The sequence below is a fragment of the Trachurus trachurus genome, assembly GCF_905171665.1.
Source record: "Trachurus trachurus genome assembly, chromosome: 3".
NCBI lineage: Eukaryota > Metazoa > Chordata > Actinopteri > Carangiformes > Carangidae > Trachurus > Trachurus trachurus.
The window spans coordinates 9488687-9514395 of NC_139893.1; the positions used below are offsets into that span (position 1 = coordinate 9488687).

A 25709-nucleotide genomic window follows, 5' to 3' on the forward strand; every position below is an offset into this window, starting at 1 on the left:
TTTGAAGGTTTGATGGACTTTTTCATCTTTATGAGGATAGAAACTTTACATGGATTTGGCTGCTGTCCTCCCTCTCATGGTATCTCGCCTTACACTGCAGGACCGCGTTTCACCTGGTAGCTATATACAGCAGAAAACAGGAGCAAAGAACATGCCATTAATCTTCTTGCCACACCAGCTGTGGAAAGTAATGCATAACTAAAAGTCCGGTAAAATGAATTAATGATTTCAACCATGAACTTTTCTCCCAAAACGCCATGAATCGTCTTTAACTGATAATGCACCACGACCCTGGAGTGTGAAATCCCTGTTGCGTTGAGAGTAGCCAGTTAATTGATTCACAAATTATTTAAAGTTTGTGGTGCCCAGGGGAGTGCTCGGCTCTAATGACAGCCCATTTTGAAAGAGTTGAAAAACTCAGAGAACCCAGGCAGGCCGGTATTAAATTCTAATAGAAAGCTAACAAGTCTAATCCACGCCCCAAGAAAAGACACGGTGTCCAGTATTGTGTTGCTACACTCACTGAGGTGGGATCTCATCTTAAAAAAAGAGATGTGATTTGTTTTCCTCCTGTTTTGGCCCCATTATTTGACATTAAGGCATCTGTTTTTAATACAGATGTCAATTTGCAAATGCCTTTGCTTCTAATCTTGGCATCTGTGTCATTTGTCCACACTCATTGTCGTTCTGATGGACAAATGACAGCCATTAATCGGACATGAACTTTCTGCTGACGCCAGCGCTAATGGGCTTTGACTGACACGGACAGGGTGAAACGTTTCTGGCTACAAGTCTGATGAGCATTAGACTCCGTCCTCTATTCTTGTGTCATGTCTTATTTAGAATAAAAACTGGGCGCGTTATAGTCAAAGTATGTTTTGTGGTGATAAGACCCAGATGAAGCAGCAGTATAGTACTACAGCCGGTCACTCTGTGCAGAGCAGCATCCACGCTGGCTGCACGCTCCTTTGCTTTTTAGCCGGAGTTGTTGGATCTCTGTGTTAATATCAAGGAGCCTCTAATCTCGGCCCATTAGCAACTGCTGTCATTCAGACACACGGTGTCGGCCTGATTTAAATAAAATGAAATGAAGATAGTTGTTTCTGGTCCCTTGGCTTCACTCATTGCCATAAACATATGCTCTGTGCCCCGCTTCTTTCCATCTTATTTATGACTTTAATTTGTTGTGTGGGCTGCGCAAGAAATCAAATTTAATCCAATCCTCCCAGGGACCCTGTCATATAATAACATGGTAATTTCTGTGTATCCTTTTGAAAAATGAGGAAATTAATTCTTCCTGACATGTTCTAATTATTCCAGTGTGAACGGCGGATGGGCTCCCTCCTTCCTCCCCATCCCCCCCCCTCGCCCCCCAGCCCCCCAACCCCCCCCTAAGTGTCAGTTGCCGACGGGTGGCGAGGTGCTAATGCTGACCAGCAGCGCGTTTAATTTGAAACATGAGCAGACACCTTTCAACACACCTTCCTAATGCTGGAGTGGCTCACACAAATTAATTCACTACTCATCTGGCAGCTCTGACTGAGATGTGTGCATGAGTGTGTGCGTGAGTGTGTGTGTGTGTGTGTATAGAGGGGGAGGGGGGGTCAATGGGACACAACTGCCATTAGTAAAGGTAACATAAGGTGTGTGTCTGTGTACATGTGTATATGTCAGTGTGTGGTGGACCAGGTATCGCCATATTTCAAGTGACTGGGTGTTGAGTTGGCGTAAAGCTGTCTGTGGGGATGTTGGGATTGCTTGGACAGGTTTTTTTTTTTCTCTCCTGCCTGAATCTCCGTCTTCTTGAACCAACAGTACCTTTTCACACATCCCACTGCTCCACTGAGAGCACTGAAAGGCTTATTTAATTAGACTGTCATCAGGCAGTCTTTAGCTTATCACTTCAATCTGCATAGGGACACTGCTGGCTGAGATGTTGTGGAACAATGATCCTGTGTTTCTCCTGCTTGAGAGTTAAAACGTTATAAACTGCCTCTTGTATAAAGTGGTATTAAAAAAATCTGGGGTAACACTTTATAATACAGTACATACAGCACTGTAAGTACTGTACACACTATTAAGCATTAGTTAAGCATTAATAAATACTGAATTCTTCATCTATAAAGCATGAATACTCATTAGTATGTAGTTTATAAATACAGTGAGTGCTTAACCCTAACCCTATGAGTAAATTTTTTAACTGTGTTTATAAACTACATACTAATGAGTATTCATGTGTTATAAATGATGAATTCAGTATTTAATGCTTAACTAATGCTTAATAGTGTGTATTTATTATAAAGTGTTACCAAATCCGGCTGCTGGCAATTAATTATTACTATTAATTGATCATAAAAATAGTGATAATAATATTACAGTTACAAACTGAGCTTTCTTTTTTAACTGTTAAAATCTCACAATTAAATATGTGTTTAAAAAATTGAGATGACACAAAACTGGTAAATAATTACTAATGCTGAAATCAAAATGTAAAATACAAAAATAAACTGTATTTTGCCAAGACTAATTCCACAGCGCTGTGTACATTCAGAGAGGAGAAATGAGTTTCCACACTAATTATGTACAGTATCTAAGCAGCTGAGACAGGAGGAGGAAAAAATAAACAAACAAAATTTACTGAACTTTGGAGTCGGGTTAAAACCACAGAACTGTAATTGATTTGGTGTGTGTCTGCGTGTGTACATGTGTGTGTGTGTGTGTGTGTGTGTGTTGTCTCTGGGTCGTAGAGCATAGGGCTCATAGCTGTGGCGTCATGGTCGCGGAGAAGAGAGCATGGCTTTGTGAGCGGTGGGTGGGTCCCTACATGACTCAGAGAGGGGAGAGGCGTCAACATGGCCGCCCGGCCCACAGGGATTAAAGTGTCCCCCCTCCACCCCCACCCCCACCCCAAACCCAACCCCCCCTCACACACCCTGCGGGGTTAATCACTGCCATTTTGGATCCATGCAGAGGGAGCAAATGCACTCTCCATCACTGTGGAAGAACTGAGACATAAGCCACCAGTTCGGCTGCCACTGACTGCAGCAGCTCTGTGGGTAGACCGACTCCATAAGCTTGTTTCCACTCAGTACAATAGAGTGTTTTGAGCCTCTGGTTTATTTGTCTTTAGAAAGTTGGAGTTGGCTCAGTGCAGACTTTTGCTCTCTCTCTCTCTCTCTCTGTGTGTATGCTCCTCTTTGGAATATTGCTACTATGTCTCATATGGGTTTGTTTAAGTAGATACACCAAGTAACCTGGGATGTAGTTACTGTTAGGATCTGTGCAGCTAACTTCTGTGTCTCGCTGTGTGCTTGCGCGCTACGTGAGCCTGTTAATGACTGAAGGCTGAGAGTGCCGTCTCGTGCCAAGACCCACATGGCTGCTGGCGGTGCATTAAATCAGCAGTCAATTTGACTGGAAGTTTGAAATCTGGGCTAGGTTAAGGGGATGTGCTGAAGCCGTGTTAATAGCTAGCTTGTTGTCCATATGGTACTGCTTTAATAGAGCACATTTGTTGCAGATGGTGGGAGACTTGGTTAGGCAGAGGCAGCTTTTGGCAGAGGCTCATTCTTCGAAAGGGCTGCCGTGCTGCTCAGACTGGTCCAGGCCAACTTAGTGATGTCTATCCCTCCCTGCCTCCCCTTCACTGAGAAGCCTGCCCTTGAATTGCGGCCTAACCTTAATTTAAAGACATTTTTTTTATTTTTTTTATGTGTGTTTGTAGAGGAGCAAATACAATGTGGCTCAGTCACTTTTTCCTGAGTTTGGTCATTGGCTCTCCAAACTGCACCTTTGCTTCCATAGGCTGAGTTCAGTTGTTTCTGACCACAATGGGACTGTAGACAGCAGACACAGCTGAGGAAACACAAGCACACAGCGAGTGAAAAGACTTGAGGGTTATGGAATAAGACCAAAGATAAAGATAGAAACAGAGCACTGCCTAATCTGGTCCATTCTCTCTGCTGCTGCTACTTCAGTGCTTCAGCAGAAGGACACAGGTGCCAGTAAAATAAACACACGTTGACATAATAAAGAAGAGACATGTGCTTCTACATCAAACTCAACGCCGCTGTTTCTATTCCTCTTCCATATTCCTGATCAGTATGTAAATATAGACAAGGATGTGGTCGCATGTGCGATAAGTTCAGAGCGAACTTACATTTGTGTTGGTGATTGTTTTTAGTTTGTGTGTGCCTGACGTAGAGTACTGTATGTGTGCTTTTTGCACTCCGAGAAGTGAGGAGACACGCTTGATCTGCTCTGCACTGTTTGACGGTTGTTTTCTCACGTTGTCACTGGCTTGGTGTGCTGTGGCGTGGGGATGGTATTATGTGCGCTGGGCCCAGCTGAGTGGAGAAAAGAGCAGAGCTGCAGCGCCCCTTGGCCATGCCACTCCCGCCTCCCCAGACACCTTATTGTGAGAAAAGTCTCGGCTGAGCCCTCTGGGCCTTGTGGATTCACTGCCTCGCTAAGTGCTGGCCAGACTGAAAGGCACAGTGTCCTTGGGCCCGGCTCATTCTTTCCATTCTCTCAGAGGCTTTGTCTCATAAGCCAAGAGAGCAGGGGGAGAAAATGCCAAATTACACCCATGTCACTAAAACTTAAGGTGTTTAAGGGCTGAGATGTCATTTGCTGTTGTGTTTTGTGTTATTCCCGATGCTGCGCATGAAGGAGTGTTACAACAGCCGAAGTTCAGAGAGGAGTATTTTTCTTTCCATTGGTGTTAAAAAGTAGTGATTTTCACAGCAGGGATTTTTGATCCACGGACTTTATGGCTGTTGAAGTTATGAAATTGAATAAAAGGACGACGGAGGGATGAAATGCTCAAGTGAAATTACTTGTTATAATGCCGAAAATATGTTTCAGTGGCTGAATATCTTTATGAGGCAAGTTGAGAGATCTGAGAGACATTTAAATTTCAACCACTGACAAAAGTCTGCTCTCGACAGTCGCTGCTTGTTTTTACCACTTAAAACAAAGCACATGGAAGTACTAATCAATTTCCAACCAGTCCTAACACAATAAAAGTGTATAGTATACAGACCAATAACATCGGCTAATGGAAACCTGTTGTAAGTAATTTTTAGCCATGTGTCTCCAGTATTTTGTGGCTAAGGCTTCTGAACGACCCCTGCGAGTGGTGACATCATGACCACATCCTTTTGCCTCATTGGCACTGGGAGTCCCAGCTTGGGTCCCCTGCGGCTGGGCTCCCAGAAGCCACAGCACCATCGCCACACATGGGCTGCAGCTGGACCACCGTTGGCTACTCTGAACAGACTGGAGCTGCTCTGGGATCTGCGGTTACAGTGCTGCTGGATGTACATGTATATATCTGCACACAGCCGTGGAAAAAGACTGTATAGAGATCAGTAGGCAGAGTTTATTTGATGCAAACATATCATCAGGCTCTCAGTGCAAACCGATGTTGTATGCAAATCCACTCCCTCGATGGAAAGAGGTATAATTAATGATGTCAGTTCATAAAAAAAGAGGATGGGTTCGTTGCCATATTTCTGCTTTAATTAAAGACATGCCTTATTATAGGAGGACGATGTATGCTCTGTGTTTTTCTTTCTCTCTTTTTCCTCTTTCTTTCCTCTTTCCCCTCCTTGTTCTTCTTCTTCTTCTTGATTATCACTCGTTTCATAGTGAAAATGGTTCTCTGTTATTTTTCCTGCCAGAACCCCACACGCTGACATGGAGGGCTTTCTACGTAGCAGCTTTTTACTGAGGTTAGTTTCATTTCTGTTGTTGCCATCTAGGCTCATATACTGTAGGTTGGGCAGGGGTGGTATAGCGGGCTAACAGGGGTTAAACTTTCTGACACATTGTTAGCTATTGTTAGACTTTGTCCTGTGTGTGTGTGTGTCTGTATATTTGAACAATGTCAAACATGGATTCTAACATATTTACCCAAGCAGTGATCATGTAGTATGTGGCTGACTGGCATGCTCAGCCCTGATATCCTCTAGTCAGACTGGAAGCAAGCACACCAACAACAACTTCAGGCACAGATGTAGATGAACCGTCCCCTCCCTTTGTTTCCTTTTCCTCCCCTTCGCAGCATTAAAAAAATCTGCAGATCAGGCTTTCGGTGTCTTTGCACTGCATGCTTTTTTCTCTGACCACTCTCCCCATCTGCCCTCCCTCACTAACCTCCCTAATCAGCGATGCAGGGGCAAGGCAAGTCGCTGGCATATCAGTCTTGTGATGTGCTGTTGTTTCCTGTTGTGTTCTGTGTTTGTATTCAGCCTAACATAAAGATTTACATTTTTTTTGTCTTTGCCCTTCCTGTGATTCTAATTAAAAATTTGTGCTGTCATTACACACAGAGGAAGTAAATAAGAGAGCGTATTTACCATTGGCTCCTTTCCTAGTCAACCACCTTCTCTAGGCTCCAGTGTTGCTCCCTAATTAGGGTTGGCTCATTAGAAGCCACAGCAGCAGCATCTGCCTTTCAAAGCTGCTGTCAGCCAAACTTTACTAAAGCTAATGAATCCTCTTTGATTTCTTTTTCAAAAGGTCACTTATTTGATTAAATTAACAGCATTTTTTTTCTCTCAGAACTGTTGGGGGCATTTTAAAAAGAAAGGACAATTTGATACCATTACTCTCACACAAGTCAAAGTGTAATGGGGGAACTCAATAGGAAAATCTCCCACACATTTAATTTTATTTATCTTTAGAATTCAATCATTTGAAATTGTACTTTAAAGGACGAGGTCCACATTGTGAAAGTTCAAGAGAAAAAAGCAAGTTGAGTTCAGATAGAATTGACATTGACACAGTTCATGTTGCAGAATTAAACTGGATAAAGACTTTTTCACAGACATCTATGGCCGTTAACTTTTTTATTCCAATTATATTTCTATTTTAAAGAAAGAAAGAAGCATTCATTCCCCGCATTCAAATTAAATATAATTCATACACTCACTGTCCCCTGCAGTTAAAAGAAAAAAGCATATAATACAAAAAGATGCACAGTATCTGCTTTATCTTTCATGGCGCATGGTACCAATTTATTTGGTGTGGTGTTTTATCTGCAAAGGTTTGACAGGAGTTATTCAGGCATATAGCATGTTACATTTTTGAAAGTGAACTGCCTACACTCATTTCCGCTTTCTTTGGAGTACGGCTACAAAGTGGATGACAGTGTTTAACTCTCACCACCTGTCGAAACCAGTTTGGTGGATAACTAACTGCAATAAAGATGTGCTGTATCCTGTGCGTTGTAGCGGGGCGGGATAGTTGAAGGCGGTCCGGGCGGGCAGACGCATAGTTCAGATTCACCTGGGATATTCCTACGTCCAGTCTCACATGTACAAGCGAAAAGAGAGAGAAAGAGACAGAGAGAGAGATGAGGGAGAAAAAAAAAGAAACATGACCTTTGACCTCGGCTGTTTCTCAGCAATTTCCCTTTGTTCTCCCATAGCTGTGAGAAAACACTGTGATTATTCAAAGTAAACACATTATTGTGCTGTTGATCCACATCCTTCTGTCAATGTCTGTTTTAATTAAAGAAGTGCCAGTAGAAAGATATCACACACGCTGACTGGAGATTGGAGGCCGCAACAATCAGGCCAAGATTAAAGGCAGGCTTTGCTTCAGGGTTAGCCCTTTTTGCTTGGATAAGACTTGTCCTGGAGTGGGCTGTGGAGTGGGGGTAGGGGTGAAAGGGGAGAAAAGGGATAGAAACAGGGGTAGGATGGATGGTGGCAGTTAGACATTCCTCCAGTGAAGAATCCCAGTATCTTTTCTCAAGCAACTGAATTAGGTCAAAGGGGGCTTTCTGAACATGCTCTTACATTTCTGCTCCAGTGTGCAGATGTTATTGACTTATTTTTTTTATACTATACGTCGTATCTCAGTGGCGCACCGGATGGGCTTTTCATTATTGTAATGAGTCACGAGTTTGGTTTTGAGTCATAGGCACTGTGAGCTTTAATAGCTGTAAAAAGCGCTTCCTAATAGCACCTAAGACGTGGCCATGGTGAAAAATACATCAAACTCTTCAGATGTGATGGGAGAAAAAGTCAAAACTTCATATTTTAATGTACAAGTCAAAGCCTTTGTACTGTCTCCTTAAAATAATCTCAGTCTGTTTCAAATTCCCAGTGTTTCTAAAACTAATGTGAAAAGTTCTCTGAACTACAGGATACAATGTGCACAGGGCTCTTTAATAGACAACTATTCACGCTCTTGTTATTGTAAGTCTCTTTGTTGAGGAGGAGAAGTGTTTTCAGTTCAGATCAATTTTTCATATGTTTATGGAAGACGTTTAACAGGTTTTTGTCTGTGCAGTCAAAGCGACTGAGAAAATGAGAGTGAGAGTGAGAGAGAGAGAGAGAAAGGGGAAGGAAGAGCAACAGAATACAGAGATGTGTACACACAAAGAGGGAGAGAGATAAGCAAAGGAAGAGAGAAAGAGAGAGAGAGAGAGAGAGAGAGATGTCTTCAGTCTCTGTCTACTCCCAGTGGGCAGGACCTCCCCCTCCATTTCTGCCATTATTTGATGTAATGAAAGGAGAAAGTGTGTAACATTGAGATTGTTAATTAATTTAGTCTAACAAGATGAAGATAAATGAAACCCACTGAAGGTTGACTAGGCTAAGGGGCCCACTTAGCATTCCTCCTGCCCTCCTGCTCTGTCTCTCTCACTCCTTCACAATGGAGCACAGCTAATAGGTGCAGCACCGTGTTTGTACAACCTTGCTGAGCTCTCCCCCAGCAAAGTTTTAGGCGTGGAACTTTTTTTTGACAAAATATTTTATTTTCATCTTCTACTTAACACAATCTCTATTATTTTTGATATTTTAATCTCCAAGTGAAATGCATTTGTAATGCACTTAGTTTAGAGAGGCAATTATCTAATGGAGTCATCGTGGCATGTTGGATAAAGCTCAGTTGACATGGCATGAGTAGTGAACTGAACTGACTTCTTATGTCCATATATAAAAAGCACTGGTCAAATATGAATACATTATTGTATCAGGAACACGTTGTAGCTTTCTTATAGATGACAAACACACCTTTTATTATCTTCAGATAGACATCAGTTATATTTTGTCTGAGATGCAGCGAGGTTATATAAACGCGCATTCTCTCCAGAAACTATGTGGCCCCTTCACATGAGTCTGTGTGACTCCCAGCCTTTCACCATATGAATAGTTCTTCTCTAATACGGCTTGGAGGTTATTTGAGCGGCAAGACAGACAAAAAGCAATAAAGGACTTTCTTTTCTTTTTTTTTTAATTTACAAAGCCAGACACAGTTGTCTTCATCCACAGCCCTCACAAGCAAATCAGTAGTCTATCGAGGTCCTTCCTTCCTCTGTGGACACTTTGTACAGGATCTTCATGGCAGCACACAGACCAATCATTATGGCACCCATTCTTTGCTCCCTTAGCTCTCAAGTCATCAACAATGGGTTGTTGATTGTATGGAAAACACCAGAACAATTATGTCCTCTGTTTTGGTGGCACAGCGGTGATTTTAAAGTGCAGTCCCAGATAATATCGTCATTATTGTTATTCTTGGAGCAGGCCTCAGGAGAAAGAAGTAGCTGCTCGCACAGTACGTCATTATTTCGTAAATTTCGATTAGCTCATCATGCTGTCTCCTGGCAAACAGAATCGTAGCTAATTAAAAGTGAGCGAGCTCTCCTGCCTGTGACTTAAAAGGTAGCACTTGATAGGCTGTTAATATGAAAAAAGTGGTAAAAAAAAAAAAAGGAGGATTAGAGCTGTTACCCTGGTAACTCCAACTTCCATCTGCACGGGAACAATGAACTTGTGTTCCTCCACCACCTATGCTCGAAAAAACAGAAAGCAAGGAAGTGAGTGTTCTGAAAGGACAAGACCCTTTTTAACAACAAAGTGGGATTCAGGCCTAATAGGCTCTTTGGTGCGAGTTGTTAGGCGAGCTCACTGGGGGATAGAGGGGTAGAAAGGTCAATGTGTAACACCAGGACAGTGAAAGTCGTCCTCGCTTCTTACAATAGCGGTTTGTTTCATGAAGATTATATATGTGTAATTATATATAATATATACATGTGTCCTGATTAAATAAGATGCCAAAGAGTTGGACCAATTAGTTGGAGCTGTCAAAGGCAGTTTGAATTCTCTCTTTTATTGTGACAGCTGCATAAGAGCATTTCTTCAGCTTCTTTTGTATTTGTCATTTCCATTAAACACTCAATGATATTTACAATCTCTGTATATTTTAGTGGAAGCATGAGAGAAGTGGCGATGATGAAAGTAATGGTTGTCAAGAGTGATGCATTTCCATAACATTGTTTTTTATGTAAACCAACATTAAAACAAGTTTCTAAAGCATCACTAGAAAAGAGGAAGTGTTTGATGGGCTTGTAGTTAAGAGCTGCTCTGAAAGGGAACGCTCCCCGCTCTAAAACCCTGTTGAGTTATAATGATCCATGACTATGGAGGAACAGTATGTGTTTCTCTTTGAGTTTTATGTCCCTTATTACAGCTGCAATACGTCCGCTCACATTAAGCTAATTTATGGCTGAGGCCAGCGTACCAGCAGTACAGGTTAATGAATTTGGCATTACTAATTAAACGTTATTGAGGGATGAATATGAATCCTGTGGTCGGGAGGGACAGCAGGGAAAGGGGGGAGGGTGGAAATGGGAGAGAGGACTTTTCTGCATCCGCTCTTTTTCTCAGTTCCTCCAACGGGGTTGGGTTTTACATCGAGTACGACATGAGAAACGAATGTGAAGACAGAACAGCCTTTGAGGTGAAATGGAGGACAGTTTTATTTCAGCGCGGTGCCCTCGACAGAATACTTCTTCTCATTAGATGCACAAGAGAAGAGAAAATGTGTTTTTTTGTATGACATGCACACACATCAACAGAATGTCTTTGGACAAATAGAAACAGTATTGTTCCAGTGTGAAAAGAAAAGAATACCTCCAAACCCAAAGGCAAACATCTCGGCTAGTTCCTCTGTATTTGCATTTCAGTGATTACTATGAAGTATTTCAGGGTAAAAAAAAAAGGATAAAAGAACAGCTAAAGCGATTAAACACTCAGGTAAGCTGAGGACTGTTCTGTTCAATGCAGAACATGTCCCCTTTCACACAGTTGTTGTCGAGCAATTACTTCATTCACCTTTAGAAAACAGGAATTTAAAGGCCACGTAGTACAGTCTACTCAAGCAAAGAGGGACGATGGTGACACTGTGGAATATTGAGCAATTATTGAACTGCCCACTGACGCACACTCTCCAGGACGAGGCTATGAGTGTGTTGAGGAAAACAAGATAAATATTTTCCTTGGATTTTTTTTTCTTCACACTAAAGACACTAAATAAAAAAAAGAGCAATGTTAGTAACAGAAAGTAAACATAGGCTCATACTGACTGATGTGAATTTATCGTATTGAAATCCATACTGAAAGATGAGTAATAGAAAACTATCTGGTAACTTAGATGAGTTTCATATGTGAATATGTGAAAAGTGACTGAAACATTGAATAATCTATTTATATTTCGTTATTATTATAATTGTTAGTATTTAGTCCCTACACATTTTCCCAGTAGGCAGTTCAAAGCTCTTTCACCTCCATTGAGTTTTAGAGAGACATTTTTTGTAGCTTTTTTATAATAGTAGTTGTGAAGCACTCCTCTTTCTCCTCGTGTTTATTGTAGTGGCTTCTGTACTATATGCACACTTTAAATCCTCTTTTTCCTGCCGCTCTTTCTCTCCTTCTCTTTCACTCACTCTCAGTAGCGCCTCTACACTCATGTCTGACATACTCTCCCTGAGAGCTAAGCCTTTCAATTTAGATTTCAATTATCATGTTAGTTTTGTGATTAGACTTTAGTCCTCCAGGAATCAGACCTCTCTGCTCCTCTCTATTCCACTCTATTCCACTTCCCCTGCAATCACATCCCATCTGATGAATTGCGCATATAATTACGGAAGTTATTGAATATGCAGATCACTGCTGACTCTTGGTGTGCAGTTCATAATGCATCAACTCTAACTGTATCAAACAAGGGTCTCTGATAAAGACCCACTCTGATAATGAGAGAAGGCCAATGTGTTATTAGTCAGAGATAACAGACACCACAAAGCCTGAGACTCAATTAAAACAAAGCCATGCTATGACTCAGAGCGTGTGTGGCTATGTTTGTGTGTCTCTGTGTGTGTGTGTCTGTGTGTAACAACACTTAGAAGGGACTTGGCACTGGGCACAGTCAGCTCTACCATTACAACCAGCACAGCACAGACCAGTCTGAGTGGCCGGCCAGCCAGCCAGTGCACAAGGTGTTTATGAATCAACCAACATGAGGTATTTCCCCCATGTTACAGTATGTTGCTACCATCGCCTTACACCCCGTCCCATGATGCAATCCCTCAGAGCTTTTCAAGAGAGGGGAGTGAAGCACTTTACAGGCACACCCACAGGAGGGGGATGTGGGAAATTTTGAAACTTTTGATAGCTTTTAGAGAGCTTTCTTGGCTCGCAAGCAAAGAGAAAAAGGTCTCTCATGCTATAATTTTTTTTTTGCATTTTGCATTTTGCTGTCAAAATACCGGGGATTTGTTACTTTCTCTTCAACAGGTCCAAACCTAGAGCTGTTTTTATTTTTCCCACATAAAGTTAGTCTTATAGGGTTTCTCAGCTAAAGTTTCACACACAATTGAGAATACAGGGAAACGGAAGAAACCCGGGTCCTGTATTTTTAGCCTGTGCTGTAGTGATGTAGGTGCCATTTATAGCCGATATGCCAGGCTGATGCTGGACGGCTGCCCTGCTGACACCAGAAGACAGTTTATAGACACAGCACCAACCCGGCACTCTGCGATACACAGACCTGAAAACAAAGTAGGCACAGAGGCTTGGCTCTTTTTAAGACATCACATCATGCCCATGTAATGCACAACACACTGACTACATGTCTCATTTATCAAGTGACAGACATTATTAAAATAAGCAAATGAAATGTATATAAATTCACACTGACCTACTTAATTGATATATTCAAAACCTGGCGAGACATCCAGCCATCTACTGTAATGTGGGATCAAAAAACAATGTTAGGAAGCAGATTTCTCTTTAAATGTGTTAAAGCCACAGAAATGAAAATCCTTCACTTATGTTTAAACAGTGGCATCATTGATCTAGTGTGTTATGAAATGTTGTTTCTCCTCTGTTGCCCCACATCCTGTGGTCACAGCGGCACAGGTATTAGAGGCATGGCTGATGCTGAATCTATTTCACCGTCACGGCTGTATGTTGTAATTAAGACTGAGAGTGCGCTTTCAGCACATGGCGCCGTGGCACTTTACCCGCCACCATGTATATTATTGGCTTAATAGGATTGAACATGTTTACACCAACTGTTAGCTTAACAGGAGGTCAAAAAGGTGCCTTAAACTTTGTTAAGGGGCTTACATAGGAGCTCAGATGGCATTATGGAGGCTGACTAATGGACCCATACAGTACACTCGCCATGGACTCTGCTTGTGTTTGATGTTAAATACCTTAGTGGTGTGTAAAGTAAAAAAAAAAACACTAAAGGGCATGGTTTGCCAAAGTGGCCAATGGGATTTGACTGCCCTTTACTGTAGGGAGTGTGTCGCAAGTGCAACGACCTTTGTCAAGTTCCAGCTATTGTTTGCAGATTGGTTACACACTCTGCAGGCTGTGAAAGACACATCTGCTACCTTCAGCTCAGTGGAGAGCAGACAGACAGTCAGGGTTGAGGGTTAGGTGTGTAGGTGTGTATATATATGTGTGTGTGTGTGTGTGGGTAGGTAGGTAGGTGGGGTCCTCAACTACCCTGTTGTGCAGTTCAGCTACAGTCTCTATCCTCTTATCAAATATTTGTCTGGCCTTCACTCCCTGTTTGCCTTCCATTCTGTTTGCGTTATTTACTGAAATCTATCTCAGACGCATTTTTTAAAGTTTCCAGAAAGTTGTTTCCAGATTTTTTTTTTCTCCTTTTGTTTGTTTTTTTGTTACATAATGTCTGTGTGCACTCATCTAGGTGTGTTTCTGTGGGCAGCGTTCACAAACAGTATTTCTTTTTTTAATGTATCTTCACATTATGTTCATAAATATTTAAAGCTGTTATGCATATTTTTCCATTAATTATGAAATGTCACAGCAGGAACAGTCGTTTGATACCACAGGAGTATAAAACTGTAGATCGGTTTTTAACATCAAATATAAAACCATATTTGTTTAATGTGTTTTTGATTGATTTCCTGATTGAGATCCAAAGGGTGGTCATAAATGTTTCGGGACAAAGGGTCTCTTTGTGTGAATGGGGCCCCAGCTGAAATGGAGGAGTAGTTTGAGATTACCAGATTATTTCCTACTAGCCCAGTGAGTGAGGCGAGGCGAGCCGCAGCCCTGCACCGTGCTGTGCTGAGGCTGAGCATAATGAGTGTGGTGGCAGGGAACCACAACAGAGCCGGGGCAGAGGCTGCCTGGGAACCAGAGGCCCATGGCCTACAGCCAAACACACACACACACACACACACACACACACAAATCCTGCCGCACACTTGTGGCTTTTTAAGAAAGCAATTTAGTTAATGATTTCATTTTGAAGCACTGTCATGATGCATGTGTCTTCTCAGTGCGCCAGCTAAAGAATAAAGGGAGAAACCGGCTCAGAGGAAAAGGTATCAGTAAACACACGCTTCCGCCGACTACCGCAGAGAAAAATAACATGCAACCGAGCGTAATGTGGCATTTGTTGTGAACTCAGCACAAGAATCGCTTGGATAATAGATCGTGGCTCCTGCGCCTGCTTATGCATGTCTCTGGACAAATGCAGGGACGAGCTGAAGCACAGTATAAGTGGTCGGACACATGGTTATCAGCAGACTGCTGAGGCATTTTGTGTTTCAGTCAGCATCTAATCCACTACAGAGCCGGCTACTCTGGAGTGGAAAAACAGCACCGTTCTCTGTTCAACCATGTCTGTCAGCCCTCTGATTTTATTAGGGCTATGTTTCGCATTCATTTACTCAGGTTCTCTCAGTGCCAGCCCATGAATGAAACCATCTTAGCATTGCTAAAACAGCCGCTTGTACATGTCTTCCGTGAATCAAATTTTTGGGCAATTACTCAGATCAGTGGCTAGGGCTTCTGGTTTTGCTCCTCAGATTTCATTTTTCTCCCGTCTCTCTCTCTTTTTTTTCTGTATCAGCTGTCAATCACTCACGGTAACTTTTAACCACCTCCAAACAGAGCTGGGTGCCAGCCGTTCATTTAGTCCTTCACTTTTGCTCGGCTTCTTCCCGTCTAACCTGTCAGAATGACACACACTGTTGACCAAGCTTTCTATTCAGCACTGGCAAATTAATTGGTTTCAGTGGTTTAAATCAGCAATCAATGTCAGTTTCCCAACATAATAAGCCTTAATCATAAATCTTTGAGGTGTGGCTTGCCTGACCCCTATTCATCATGGCTCGGCTAGATGGCCTCATCTGGGTGGAGCAAATGAACTACCCCTGTTTTGATTTTCCAATTGACGTGTCACATGAAACTTGGCTACTCTCTCCCCTCCCCAATTCTATCCTAGCCCTTCTTCTCACAGTCCTTAAAAAACACACAAGGGCCCAAAGACAAAGAGGGAAAAGAAGTGCAGTTGTCACAAGGGGAGACACATTTGTGTGCCTTCCCTTGTGTGAGAGTGCCCAGTGAATACCATTAATTTATTCAGAAAGAGAAAAAGAATAGCAGAAAGGAGGAAAAAGGGACTAAAGGAGTAGAGGTGGGTCTAACTGTAGCTAATGAGCTGTTGTCCCTCCAGCCTGTAGAATAAGAATAGAGCAGCTTAATTACAACAGTGTTGAAGGTAATTTCCTCATTTTTTCCCCTCTCAAGCTGCAGAAATCTATTTATGAGATGAGAATGAAAAGGAACAAAACTGCTTTTCTTTTCTGTGGACACTGCAAATTTGTCAATTTGGTGACCAGGACTTGTGAAGCGTTCTGCATTAGGAAAAAAAAAAAAAAAAGAAGAAGAAAAAAAAGAGAGAGACGAACAAGGATAGTGACAGAGAAAGTGGGCCACTGTGTGTCGACATTCCAGATGTCCAAACCAACGGCGGTTGTACCAACTCCAGGGCTGCTGGGCACTGAGGTTGCCAATGATGACCTCATGGTGGCAAGACCAAAGACTGAGGCCCATAGTTCCCCTGCCATACACTACAATAACTCGCCCCCCACTTTCATAAACCATTCAGAGTCACCAATACCCATGCTTTTCCTGCTCTCCGCAAAACTGCTCCTTCAAACGCTATTTTTCCCCCCGAGTTTTCGGACAAAAGGCGAAGATTGTGGTGCTTTTTTAATTTTTCTACTCAGAGGCCTTTGCTTTCTTCTTTTTAAATTCCCCTCTCCATTGAGATTTCTATGCTCCCTATAGACTTATTGTGCATCTCTTTGGTAACTTGGGATGCGTCCCTTCACTTCTGTTTGGCACCCCAAAGCTAGCTCCTCAACTCACTTTTCTGGCAACTGTGAGAGATGTTACACTCGATTTGTTGAAGTGCAGCCATTTGCTGCAAACTCTCCAGTGCACAGAAGAAGTTATCTTTATAAATGACAGAATGGACCTGGCCTGAATGGCGCTTTGTTTACTGTCTTACAAAAAGGGGGCCCCACTCTATATTTCATCTGTCACCGTTGCTTTTCTTTCCTTCAACAATGCTCAATTGTTTCCATGAAAATTTCAGGTTCCATGAACAGGAGAATTCTGTATTATTGTTCCTGCCAAATTCCGATCTCTGTTTTCCTTCTCCTGCTCACAAAGGGCTCATAACTTACTGTCAACTATGAGGCAAGCCACAAAGCTCTACTGTTGCTCAGCAAATAGGGTTGTGTTGGTTGATGGCTTGACTCGCTGTGAGGTTTGCTTAAGTGCAGCAGCAGCAACAGAGGGCTCTTTGGGAACTCCATCCCCCAGCAGGCCGAGAGAAAAAGAGAAAGTAAAAGAGAAAAAAGAGAAGGCATAAAACAACAAGTAGCTTTTCTTGTCTCAGTATTTTTTTTTTTTTTCCGCTCTCAGACAGAGGAACAGTTTTGGCTGGTGAAGGACACTGCTGAAGTCATTGTCCCACTGCTGTTAGCGTCTTCTCTGGTGTTTCTCTGAAAGTCTGACTCACAACATCCAGGGCGCTCTCCTTCTTCTAGTTAAAGTTAAAGTATGATGCATGTCCAGAAAAAAGAAGAAGAAGAGGAGGAAAAAAGGACCAGTAGTGAATTTTTTTGGACGGCCATCCTTCGTTTGTGAAAGCATTCGCATGAGTGAACTTGTGTGTGTCCTGGGGAACTGAGAGGTTGTTATGCCATCCAGCTCTGAGCTTGTGTCCTGGGATCAGGAAAAGGGCCAATGGCACAGGGGACCAAAGGAGGAGGAGGAGGAGGAGGAGGAGAGGGAGGAGGTAGAGGAGGAGGGGGAAACGAGGGATTCAGAGTGTGAGTGCTCATCGACCCTTCCTGAGTAGACAGACAGGGACACTTAAGCGCTCTCACACCTGCATCTGCCTTTGCCTTGCGTGGGGGGCAAGGACACCAACCATGCTGTCATGGCAGCTGCACAAGTGTTTAAAGTGAGATACAAGGCAGTTCTTCTAGTAGCATATTATTGCAAATAATTTACCCTGCAAAGTAATTATCAATGCTCTGCTCAATATGTAAAGTGTGCACTTCAGGTGGCTTGCTTAATTTGCTCTGGGTGGCTATCAGTTGAGTGTGGGTTTTAGCTGGTGGTAACTGTGGCAGTTTCTAATAGAGAAGGCATCAGGAGAGAGGATGAAGTGAGGATGAAGTGCTGCCGTAATTGAGTTGACTTTTTTTGCAGGGGAAGGTCAACAATAATGGAGGAACAATTTAAACAAATTCATTTAGCCCACTCTCCAGTCACTGTACAGCAGGTTACCGTGTTGGAAAAAATCTGTATTTTCCCAACCATTTACTATATTTTAATATCATTATCTGTAATTACTTTGTCGTCTGAGGATTAAGAGATTTAAATCAATTTATGCATCACTGACTCAAACTGACAAAAAGGAGGGAAAAAATTAGTCGTAGCAATCTGTTTTTCAGATTTACCTGTTTTTAAATCTGCAGGAATTATCCGGTGTGTGAGTGTGTGAGTGTGTATGTGTGTGTGCGAGTGAAAAAGAGACCAACTGTGTGCAGTATACAGCCCGTATTACGAGTTGATTATGTATCCAGAAACCTGGCTGCTGCACAGCATGGCACAATCACAATGGAGGGTGATAATTTAATTGTGCTAAACGGTGGATTCCGTGTCAATGCTCCTCCAGCTGGGAGCTGTCAGGTAGTAATATCTCATTATGGCAGGTGAAGAACCCAGAGGAACCCTACCACGACACCTGTTAGAACAGGAGGAACCCCTGAAGGGAAACAACACACAGATGATTTTCTCTCTCTCTTTCTCTCTCTCTCTCACACACATACGCACACACGATTTACAACTCCCAAACTATTCTCTGTCTAATTCCCCCTCACTTTAAAAGATTACTACTAATGATTACAAATGATTTTTTTTTTTAGCTTGTTGCCATTGTTTTGAAAATGATTCAATTAAGCAAATTCTTTGTTTCTTAACAGAATGACAGAACAGTCAAAGCACTTCTGTTAATTTGCCCCTTTCTTTTCTATTCCTGGTGAAAGGTGGAATTTAAGTAGTAGCACACGCTGTACCTCTTCCAGTTGTCTCTCTTATTCTTTTATAGTTAATGTTTGAATATGAGCCTTCCCCGTGCATGTATGCTGTGCATGGGAACACAGCGTTGCACACGGAAAGTTAAAGCGCCTCATCTGTCATTGCCTGCGAATTCTTTAAAGAAAAAAAAACAAACCCCAAAACCTTCCTATTTGTTAATAATTCATATGATTTTCTCTCTTTTGTCTGCTGGTTACAAGTGAAGAAAGAGGGTGTAATATGCTCTCCCCTGTTGGAACTTGAAGGTGCAAGACGTCAGCAGCCAGACAAGTGGGCATGTGGGTGGGGTGGGGTGGGGTGGAGTGGAGTGGCTTGGAAAGGGGGGGTGGGGTGGCGGTGTGGAGTTACATATCACCATTGTCTATAAAAGGTAAACAGTGTGACAGAGCAGATACAGTGGGTGAAAGTCAGTCAGACCCTTTTATGATGAAAGAGGAAATGGGATAGCTGAGGACATATGGTCCCGCAGTCACAAGACCCCTAAGATGAGCAGCGCACAACGCTCCTCTAATACTCACCAATTAAGCAGAGGTTGTTTTGCACGATGAGGAAACATTATCGCAGGGAACAATTCATGACTCAAAGCATTCCAGGCCACATGAGCCCACGGCTGGAGAACTTAAGTCTTAATCCTTCAAATGTGTGCAATATTGTCAGCTATATATAGAGCAGTTCTCTTCTCCGACTGACCCTGCCTCGTCTCTGCCTCGCGTCTTCAGTCAGCCACTGGGGCTTTGTCTTTGAGAAAGTGGGCAGGAAAGCAGCGTTTCTTGCACTTATTGATTACTCTGGTTTGTCAGTTGTCTATTGTTATTGTGTAATCAAGCATGAGGGAGGAGCAGCTAGAGTCCTGGGGTTATGAAGCTTAGCTATACCTCTTCAGTTTTTTCCACTGTTTAGTATGTAAAAAGCAACATTTTTGGTTCTTGTTTTCCAGAGAAAACTGATTCAATTATTAATGTGTGTAAAGTTATTTCAACAGCAGCAGAACACACCGTGGCTGCTGTTCTGCAGATTTTATTTTGAGAGCACGGAGGCCGGGGCTGTGAGCAGCAGCAGCAGCAGCAGCAGCAGCAGCAGCGTTACTCTATCAGTAAATATGATCAGATTCTACACGCACCCACATTCAAACTGATTTCTTCTATGTATTTTGCTCCTCATCAAATGCCTTTGTTGTGTCTGTGCTGATCTATTGCGCACAAACCCCCTTTAGATCTCAGCGCTGTGTGATCCCTGCTCAGAATATGAGGAATAAAATACCGTATGGTTGCCCTCAGATATTTTCAGAGAATTATTGCTGCACTTCTCCATTTCCCTTTCAATAAATTGAGGTAGTATTGTATGGGGCTTGTCAGAGGTGGGGGGTGGGGCAGAGGGGGTTCTCCGCACTCTTTAGCTGCCTGAGCGCAGCCCTCCCAGCACTGCTAATAAATTATTAACTCCTGCTGACAAATACTGTTATTGAGCCTGCCGCAGATCTGTTGCATTCTTTAACAAGATTGCTGTAGACACATGTTACAGGAGGATGGAGTCTCCATCGCTCCCTCTCTCCTTTTCTCTTCCTCTATCCCCTTCTCTCACTCACGCCTCAGCAGTTTGACTGATGGCTGGAGACCAAAGTAAAAGTGCCTGAGAGACTGAATATTTTAGGGGTAAAATAATACCCCTTGATTTACTGTGTTGGACAAACGTAGTGCTTTGTTTCACTCTCACACTCCACTGAGGACGAGGCGCTTGTTGTACTCAGTGCTCGGGCTTTTTGGGTACATGAATAAAAAATTATTATTAAAAAAAAAAAAAAAAAAGGAGTCGAAGCACTCGACCTGTATTAACTACACACACACACACACACACACACACACACATCCCGCTGCTGCCCCCTCTACTTACCATTACATGCATGAACTGAACTTTGCTCTGACTTTTGATTTTCAATTAACAGCGCCCAATTTTGAGATTGCTTTCTGTTTGATATAATTACAGGAAACAATTTAATGGCTGATTAACAGTGAGGGCTGAGCCACTAAAAGACACATTGGGTAACACATCCAGGCACGGAGGCTATAACAGACGGGGGGGGGGGGTGGAGGCTGGCTGACAGACAGGTGGACAGACAGGCAGTCAGGCAGTCAGGCAGGCACGGGTCTCACAGTGTGCCCTGACATCTACCTGACTTACTGGCTTTGTTTGTACAGCTGCTGAGACACATGAGATTAACTTTGGCTACCATTGTTTAGGTCAGCCTTCACTGCCCATGCTGATCTGTGAGTATGTGCCAGTGTGTGTGTGTGTGTGTGTGTGTGTGTGTGTGTGTGTGTGTGTGTGTGTCAGAGACTGAGAGGCAGTGAAAGTGCGGTAAGGCAAAAGAGACTATTGTATCTGGAGTGAACATTTCTGAATAATACTTCAGTGTTGAATTATGTCTGATCTGCGTCGGCACTAACTCCCTCCAGACTTCTCAACTCCTCTGAGGTTTGTCTGCTTACCGTTTTCAGTTTTTAAACAAAACACAGTGTCACTGCCTTTAATTTATCTGTGTGACATATCTAGAATAAACGGCCACAAGGTCTCAGGTCTGCTCCAGCTATTCTAAATCAAGATTAAAAACCTTCCTGCTATTTATTATGGAATCGTAATTGCACTTACAATTCTTTGCATCTTTGCATCTTACATTATGTTTGAACCTTTTTGAATTTATTGCATTTTCTGTTTTTTTTTTCATTTTCAATGATCCTTTTTACACTTTTTTTAAGGCCACTCAATCAACTTGCCTTTATTTCCAAAAGTCGCTATATAAAAAATCACACCACGCAAACATTCACAGACAATAACAATTTAACAGTGTCTGCACAGGGACAATGCCCCTCACTTGATGGATTTCCTTGAGTAAGACCAAGAACTATTAGACCTTGTTCATAAAGTCTTTTCTTAAATGGAGGATATCATTGCCTATCTCTCAATGCTCGTCTGCCAGCAGAAAGTGCAAGGACACAGTCGCACCACAGCCTGCCTCAACCTTGAGAGTCCCCTCCTCTCAACCCCCCCTCACCCCCCCAGGCAAGCTGAGGGTGCAACTAAAGTGCTGTCACACTGACCCCTGCGGATAGAGCAGGAGAACGGGGCAGATGGTGATCAGTGATGAAATGTATTACAAGAAGTACCCCGAGCATTTTGTCACATAGAAACACACTCATACCTTCACCCCACCCCCAATTTGTCTTTCCTCTTCCTCTCTTCCTCTCTCTCTCACTCTCTCCGTCACACAGAGAAACACAGACATAGACTCATCCTCCAGATAAGATCAAGCCCTAAGTAATCACATTCTAGTTGTAATGGTCAAAGTCCTGTAGTTGGGGGAAAATAAGCAGAACAAGAGCTAAGGGAAAAGCAGATTAAGAGTTAAATATGCTCCAGCTCCCTCTCTCCTCTTCACATCCGTAGGAAGGCCATATTATCCCCTTTTTAATTTAATACCAAATGCATAATTAGATTTGCTGGCACAGTGTTTAATTTCATTCATTGTAGCACACAGCATGAGTGCAGCCTCATTAATTGTGAGAAAAGGCAGAATTGGTTATATAAATTCAGCACCCAATAAAGAGTTGGGTTGTAAAAGGTAGGGGAAAAAAAAACACGAAATTAGAATTAATACAAGTTTCTTTTGCACCTGATACTGTATGTCAAGTACACTCCTTTTACTCACTGTATTATTCATAAAAAATGTGACAGATTTGTGAATGTAGTCCTCCACTGTTAGCTTTTGATTGATTTAAACTGCTCAAGTGGGATTGGTTGGCCTTGGGGAGCAGTGTCACAGCAAAAAATATTAATTATTTCCTAATTTGATGAGTGGAAACAAAAGGAATCGAGGCCAGTTTTGATATGTGTTTGGTTGCTTTGAAGTGAAATTATTGCTTGATGCTTGAAGGACAAAACCAAGATAAATCAATATGAGAAATAAAGGAAATTATTCAGAGAGCTTGGCAAATAGAAAAAGAAAATCTCTGTGTGCGAGGAGTTAACTTATTTGTGAGTTTGTTTGTTTTTTTTTGTTTTTTTTATCTGGATGGTAGCTCCACTGCCTGGCTGACCTACTGCCTGACTAACTGTCTTGAGGTTTGGGCCAGGACCCAAGCAGGCACAGTTCCAGCCCTAGATCAAGCCATCCATCTGCGTTAGACAAAGGATTACAGACCTCACGTCCTATTCCAAACTCCAGTATCAAGCATTTAGTCCATTCAGTACTATTATCTGCTCAGGTGCTCTAATTATAACCCACGTTAAAGCCATGTGCAATCCCTTGAATGGACTCTCCAGACAGTCAAGTCAAGGAAACAGTGATGCGTTTCCACATATTGCTGATGATGATCCTTATGAGATCATTCTTTTTTTTTGACTCTATTCTTTTATTTCTTCCCTCACAGCAGAGTCATGTCTTCCAAGCAAGCCACGTCTCCTTTTGCATCCGTGGTTGATGGGGATGATGCCATGAGTCAGGAGCACTTGTCTTGGGAGAAGGAGGAGAGCGCCGAGGCCCACGGTACACCACAGCTGCCCCTCCACAGCCTGCTCCACGGAAAAGCCCATCCCGACGAAATGCAGCCGCTCAGCAGCGTACCGCCCGAGAGCGACTGGGACAGTCTGGTGTCAGCCCAACAGCGCATGGTGAGACACGTTGAATACTTCTTGTTTTTTTTTCATATTTGGTCCATTTTCCATTTACAAGAACCACTATATTGCCATTAGATTGGTGGGGCGAGAGTGAATAACCTTACAAAATTGATTTGACAACCCAAATTTCAAATGTAAACCACTATGAGTTTCCATTCAGAGCAAACTGAGATGAAACCTGGATCTGATTTAATTCACAGACTCCATAGAGAGGTAATAGAGATAAGTATAGCATTCAGGTATCACTGAATGATTTCCATTTGGAAGTAAAGTTATTGCTAAACTTTGCCAAAAGTGCTCTGTTTAAACTATAAATCCTTTTCTTACTCATGTGATTCCTCTGCGGTAGCGATGGAAGAAAAGAAAACTGGGAGCAGTTAAAGAAAGTCTCATAAAGCAGGACAGTTTCAAATGTTCGAGTGCGCTAGCGTCCTACTGTCCTCCCTCGGGTCCTCCAGATCCAGGCCCAGCAGGCTTTCATTGTTTCCGCCTTGTACAAAGACGCTCAGCCAATACTACATCCTTATAGCCCCAGCCCCATGGTTCCATAATGCTGTGAAACCTCTGTGATTCGGGGGTCTCCAAATAGGCACAACACTACAGCAGTCAGCTATTATTAGGTTCAACAGAGGACCTCTCACTCTCCCTTCAGTAATGCCACATGAAATAGCATCATGGCCGATGGAGGGGAATGCAGCCTTGCACTATGAGCTGTTGCTATTAGAGAAGCAGGTCTTGTCCTCGGTGCATGTGTTGTTGTTTTTCTTCTTCTTCGTCTTCTTGCTTGTGTGTGCGCTGTATCTGCAGCCAGACCGAGGCGCCGCACATTCTAAGCGCGGAGCTGCTTTGATGTGAGCGGAGTGAAGAAGAGCGCAGGCACTTGTGAGCTATAGACATGGCATGCAGGTGGTTGTCTGTGACAGACGGGTCTGAGGTAAAGAGACCCAGAGGGCCTCTGAAGTATCTCTGCAGTTGGCCACTGAGAGCCTCAACACCTCAGCACTGCAGCAACACACACTCACACACACACACACACACACACACACACAAACACACACATGAATAGGCTCTGTAGCAGACTGCTCCTCGTGAAGCTGGGGTGTGACAGTGCAGGTCATTGAGAAGCAAAGGACTGCTCAGGTGTTATCCACATCTGCGGCACATTTCGGGATGTCAATAATGTGATTTTAGCAAGTTTGAAAATCACAGGAAACTTTATGAATACCAACCAATATGATAAACAGACAGTAGATACAGTAAATAAATAAAAAAAAAGGCGTTTGAGGAGCACACACACACATTGTCACAGTTGATAAAATTCTGATATTAACTGCAGTTGTAATTTCTATTGCACATTATACCATAACATCTTGAGAAAATCATCCGCAAAGGTTATTCTACATTATCATAGAAAAGAAAACTCATGTAACTGATTACCTTATAGTAGCTCAGAGTCGACAACACCTTCAAAGAAGCTGTAGGTCGAAATGTGATCTTTTTAAAGTAGATCTTTCACGGAGATAAACCAGGCCAGCAGCCATCAAATTAACCTCAAGAAATATGAAAGGCTTACACAAGTCTGACAACAGATTTGAGTACATCTCATCATAAATGGGTGAATGATGACTATTCTAAATGTCAACGGTTGGATGAATGAGCATCTCTATATTATCGCCTCCTATAGCCTTGATCTTGTGTTAGAACGAGAGTCTCAGCTGATATATTACACTGTGAGGAGTGTAAATGTTTCAGCTTGGATTTATGTTAAGAAGTTACCTAAAAGGAATGATGGGTTAAAAGAGTAAGTGAGAAGAAGGTCACACAAAGAGAGTAAAAAGAGAAAATGAGCAAAAAAAAGAGAGAGAGAGACAGAGAGGAAAGGTAAAATGGAGGAGGATGGGGAGAGATAGAGAGAAGAAAAGGGAAAGGCATAAGGCGAAAGGAATGAGAGTGTTGCCTTTGCTGATTACCTGACTCCACTGCTGTGCCATGCGTCTGTGTGGGCTGTGCCCTGAACCCGCGCCAGCTGATTAACCCAGCACTGCTCCACTCCCCTCAAGCACTCTCCACTGTCTCTGCCACACTGCATAATCATCCAACACAGGGGCTGGGAGGTGCGGAGTAGGAGGTGGGTCGGTCGTGCCACCCTGGCGCTTGGTACCAGACCGTCCTACACACACACACATACACACACACCGATGCAACTCTGCCTGAGGCTCGACATGCCACGCAGGGATGAGAAACTGGCACCGTCAACATTCCTGCTCAGTTTACCGCATTCTTGCCTTTTTT

At 42.8% G+C, this 25709-nt stretch overlaps 1 protein-coding gene across 10 annotated transcripts in view; it reads left to right on the top strand.

Annotated features, from left to right (window-relative positions):
- sox6 (SRY-box transcription factor 6) overlaps positions 1–25709 on the top strand; it is a 137858-nt gene that overhangs the window by 23727 nt on the left and 88422 nt on the right. For 7 of the 10 annotated variants that reach the window (XM_083969215.1, XM_083969213.1, XM_083969218.1 and 4 more), the window contains exons 3-4: positions 5685–5735; positions 23171–23411. In XM_083969215.1, coding sequence (XP_083825341.1) covers positions 5701–5735; positions 23171–23411 — 276 coding nt within the window. In that variant the 5' untranslated portion in view covers positions 5685–5700. Of the gene's footprint in view, positions 1–5684; positions 5736–21080; positions 21219–23170; positions 23412–25709 lie in introns of those variants that run through there. The other 3 variants (XM_083969221.1, XM_083969220.1, XM_083969222.1) reach the window with 2 other exon arrangements.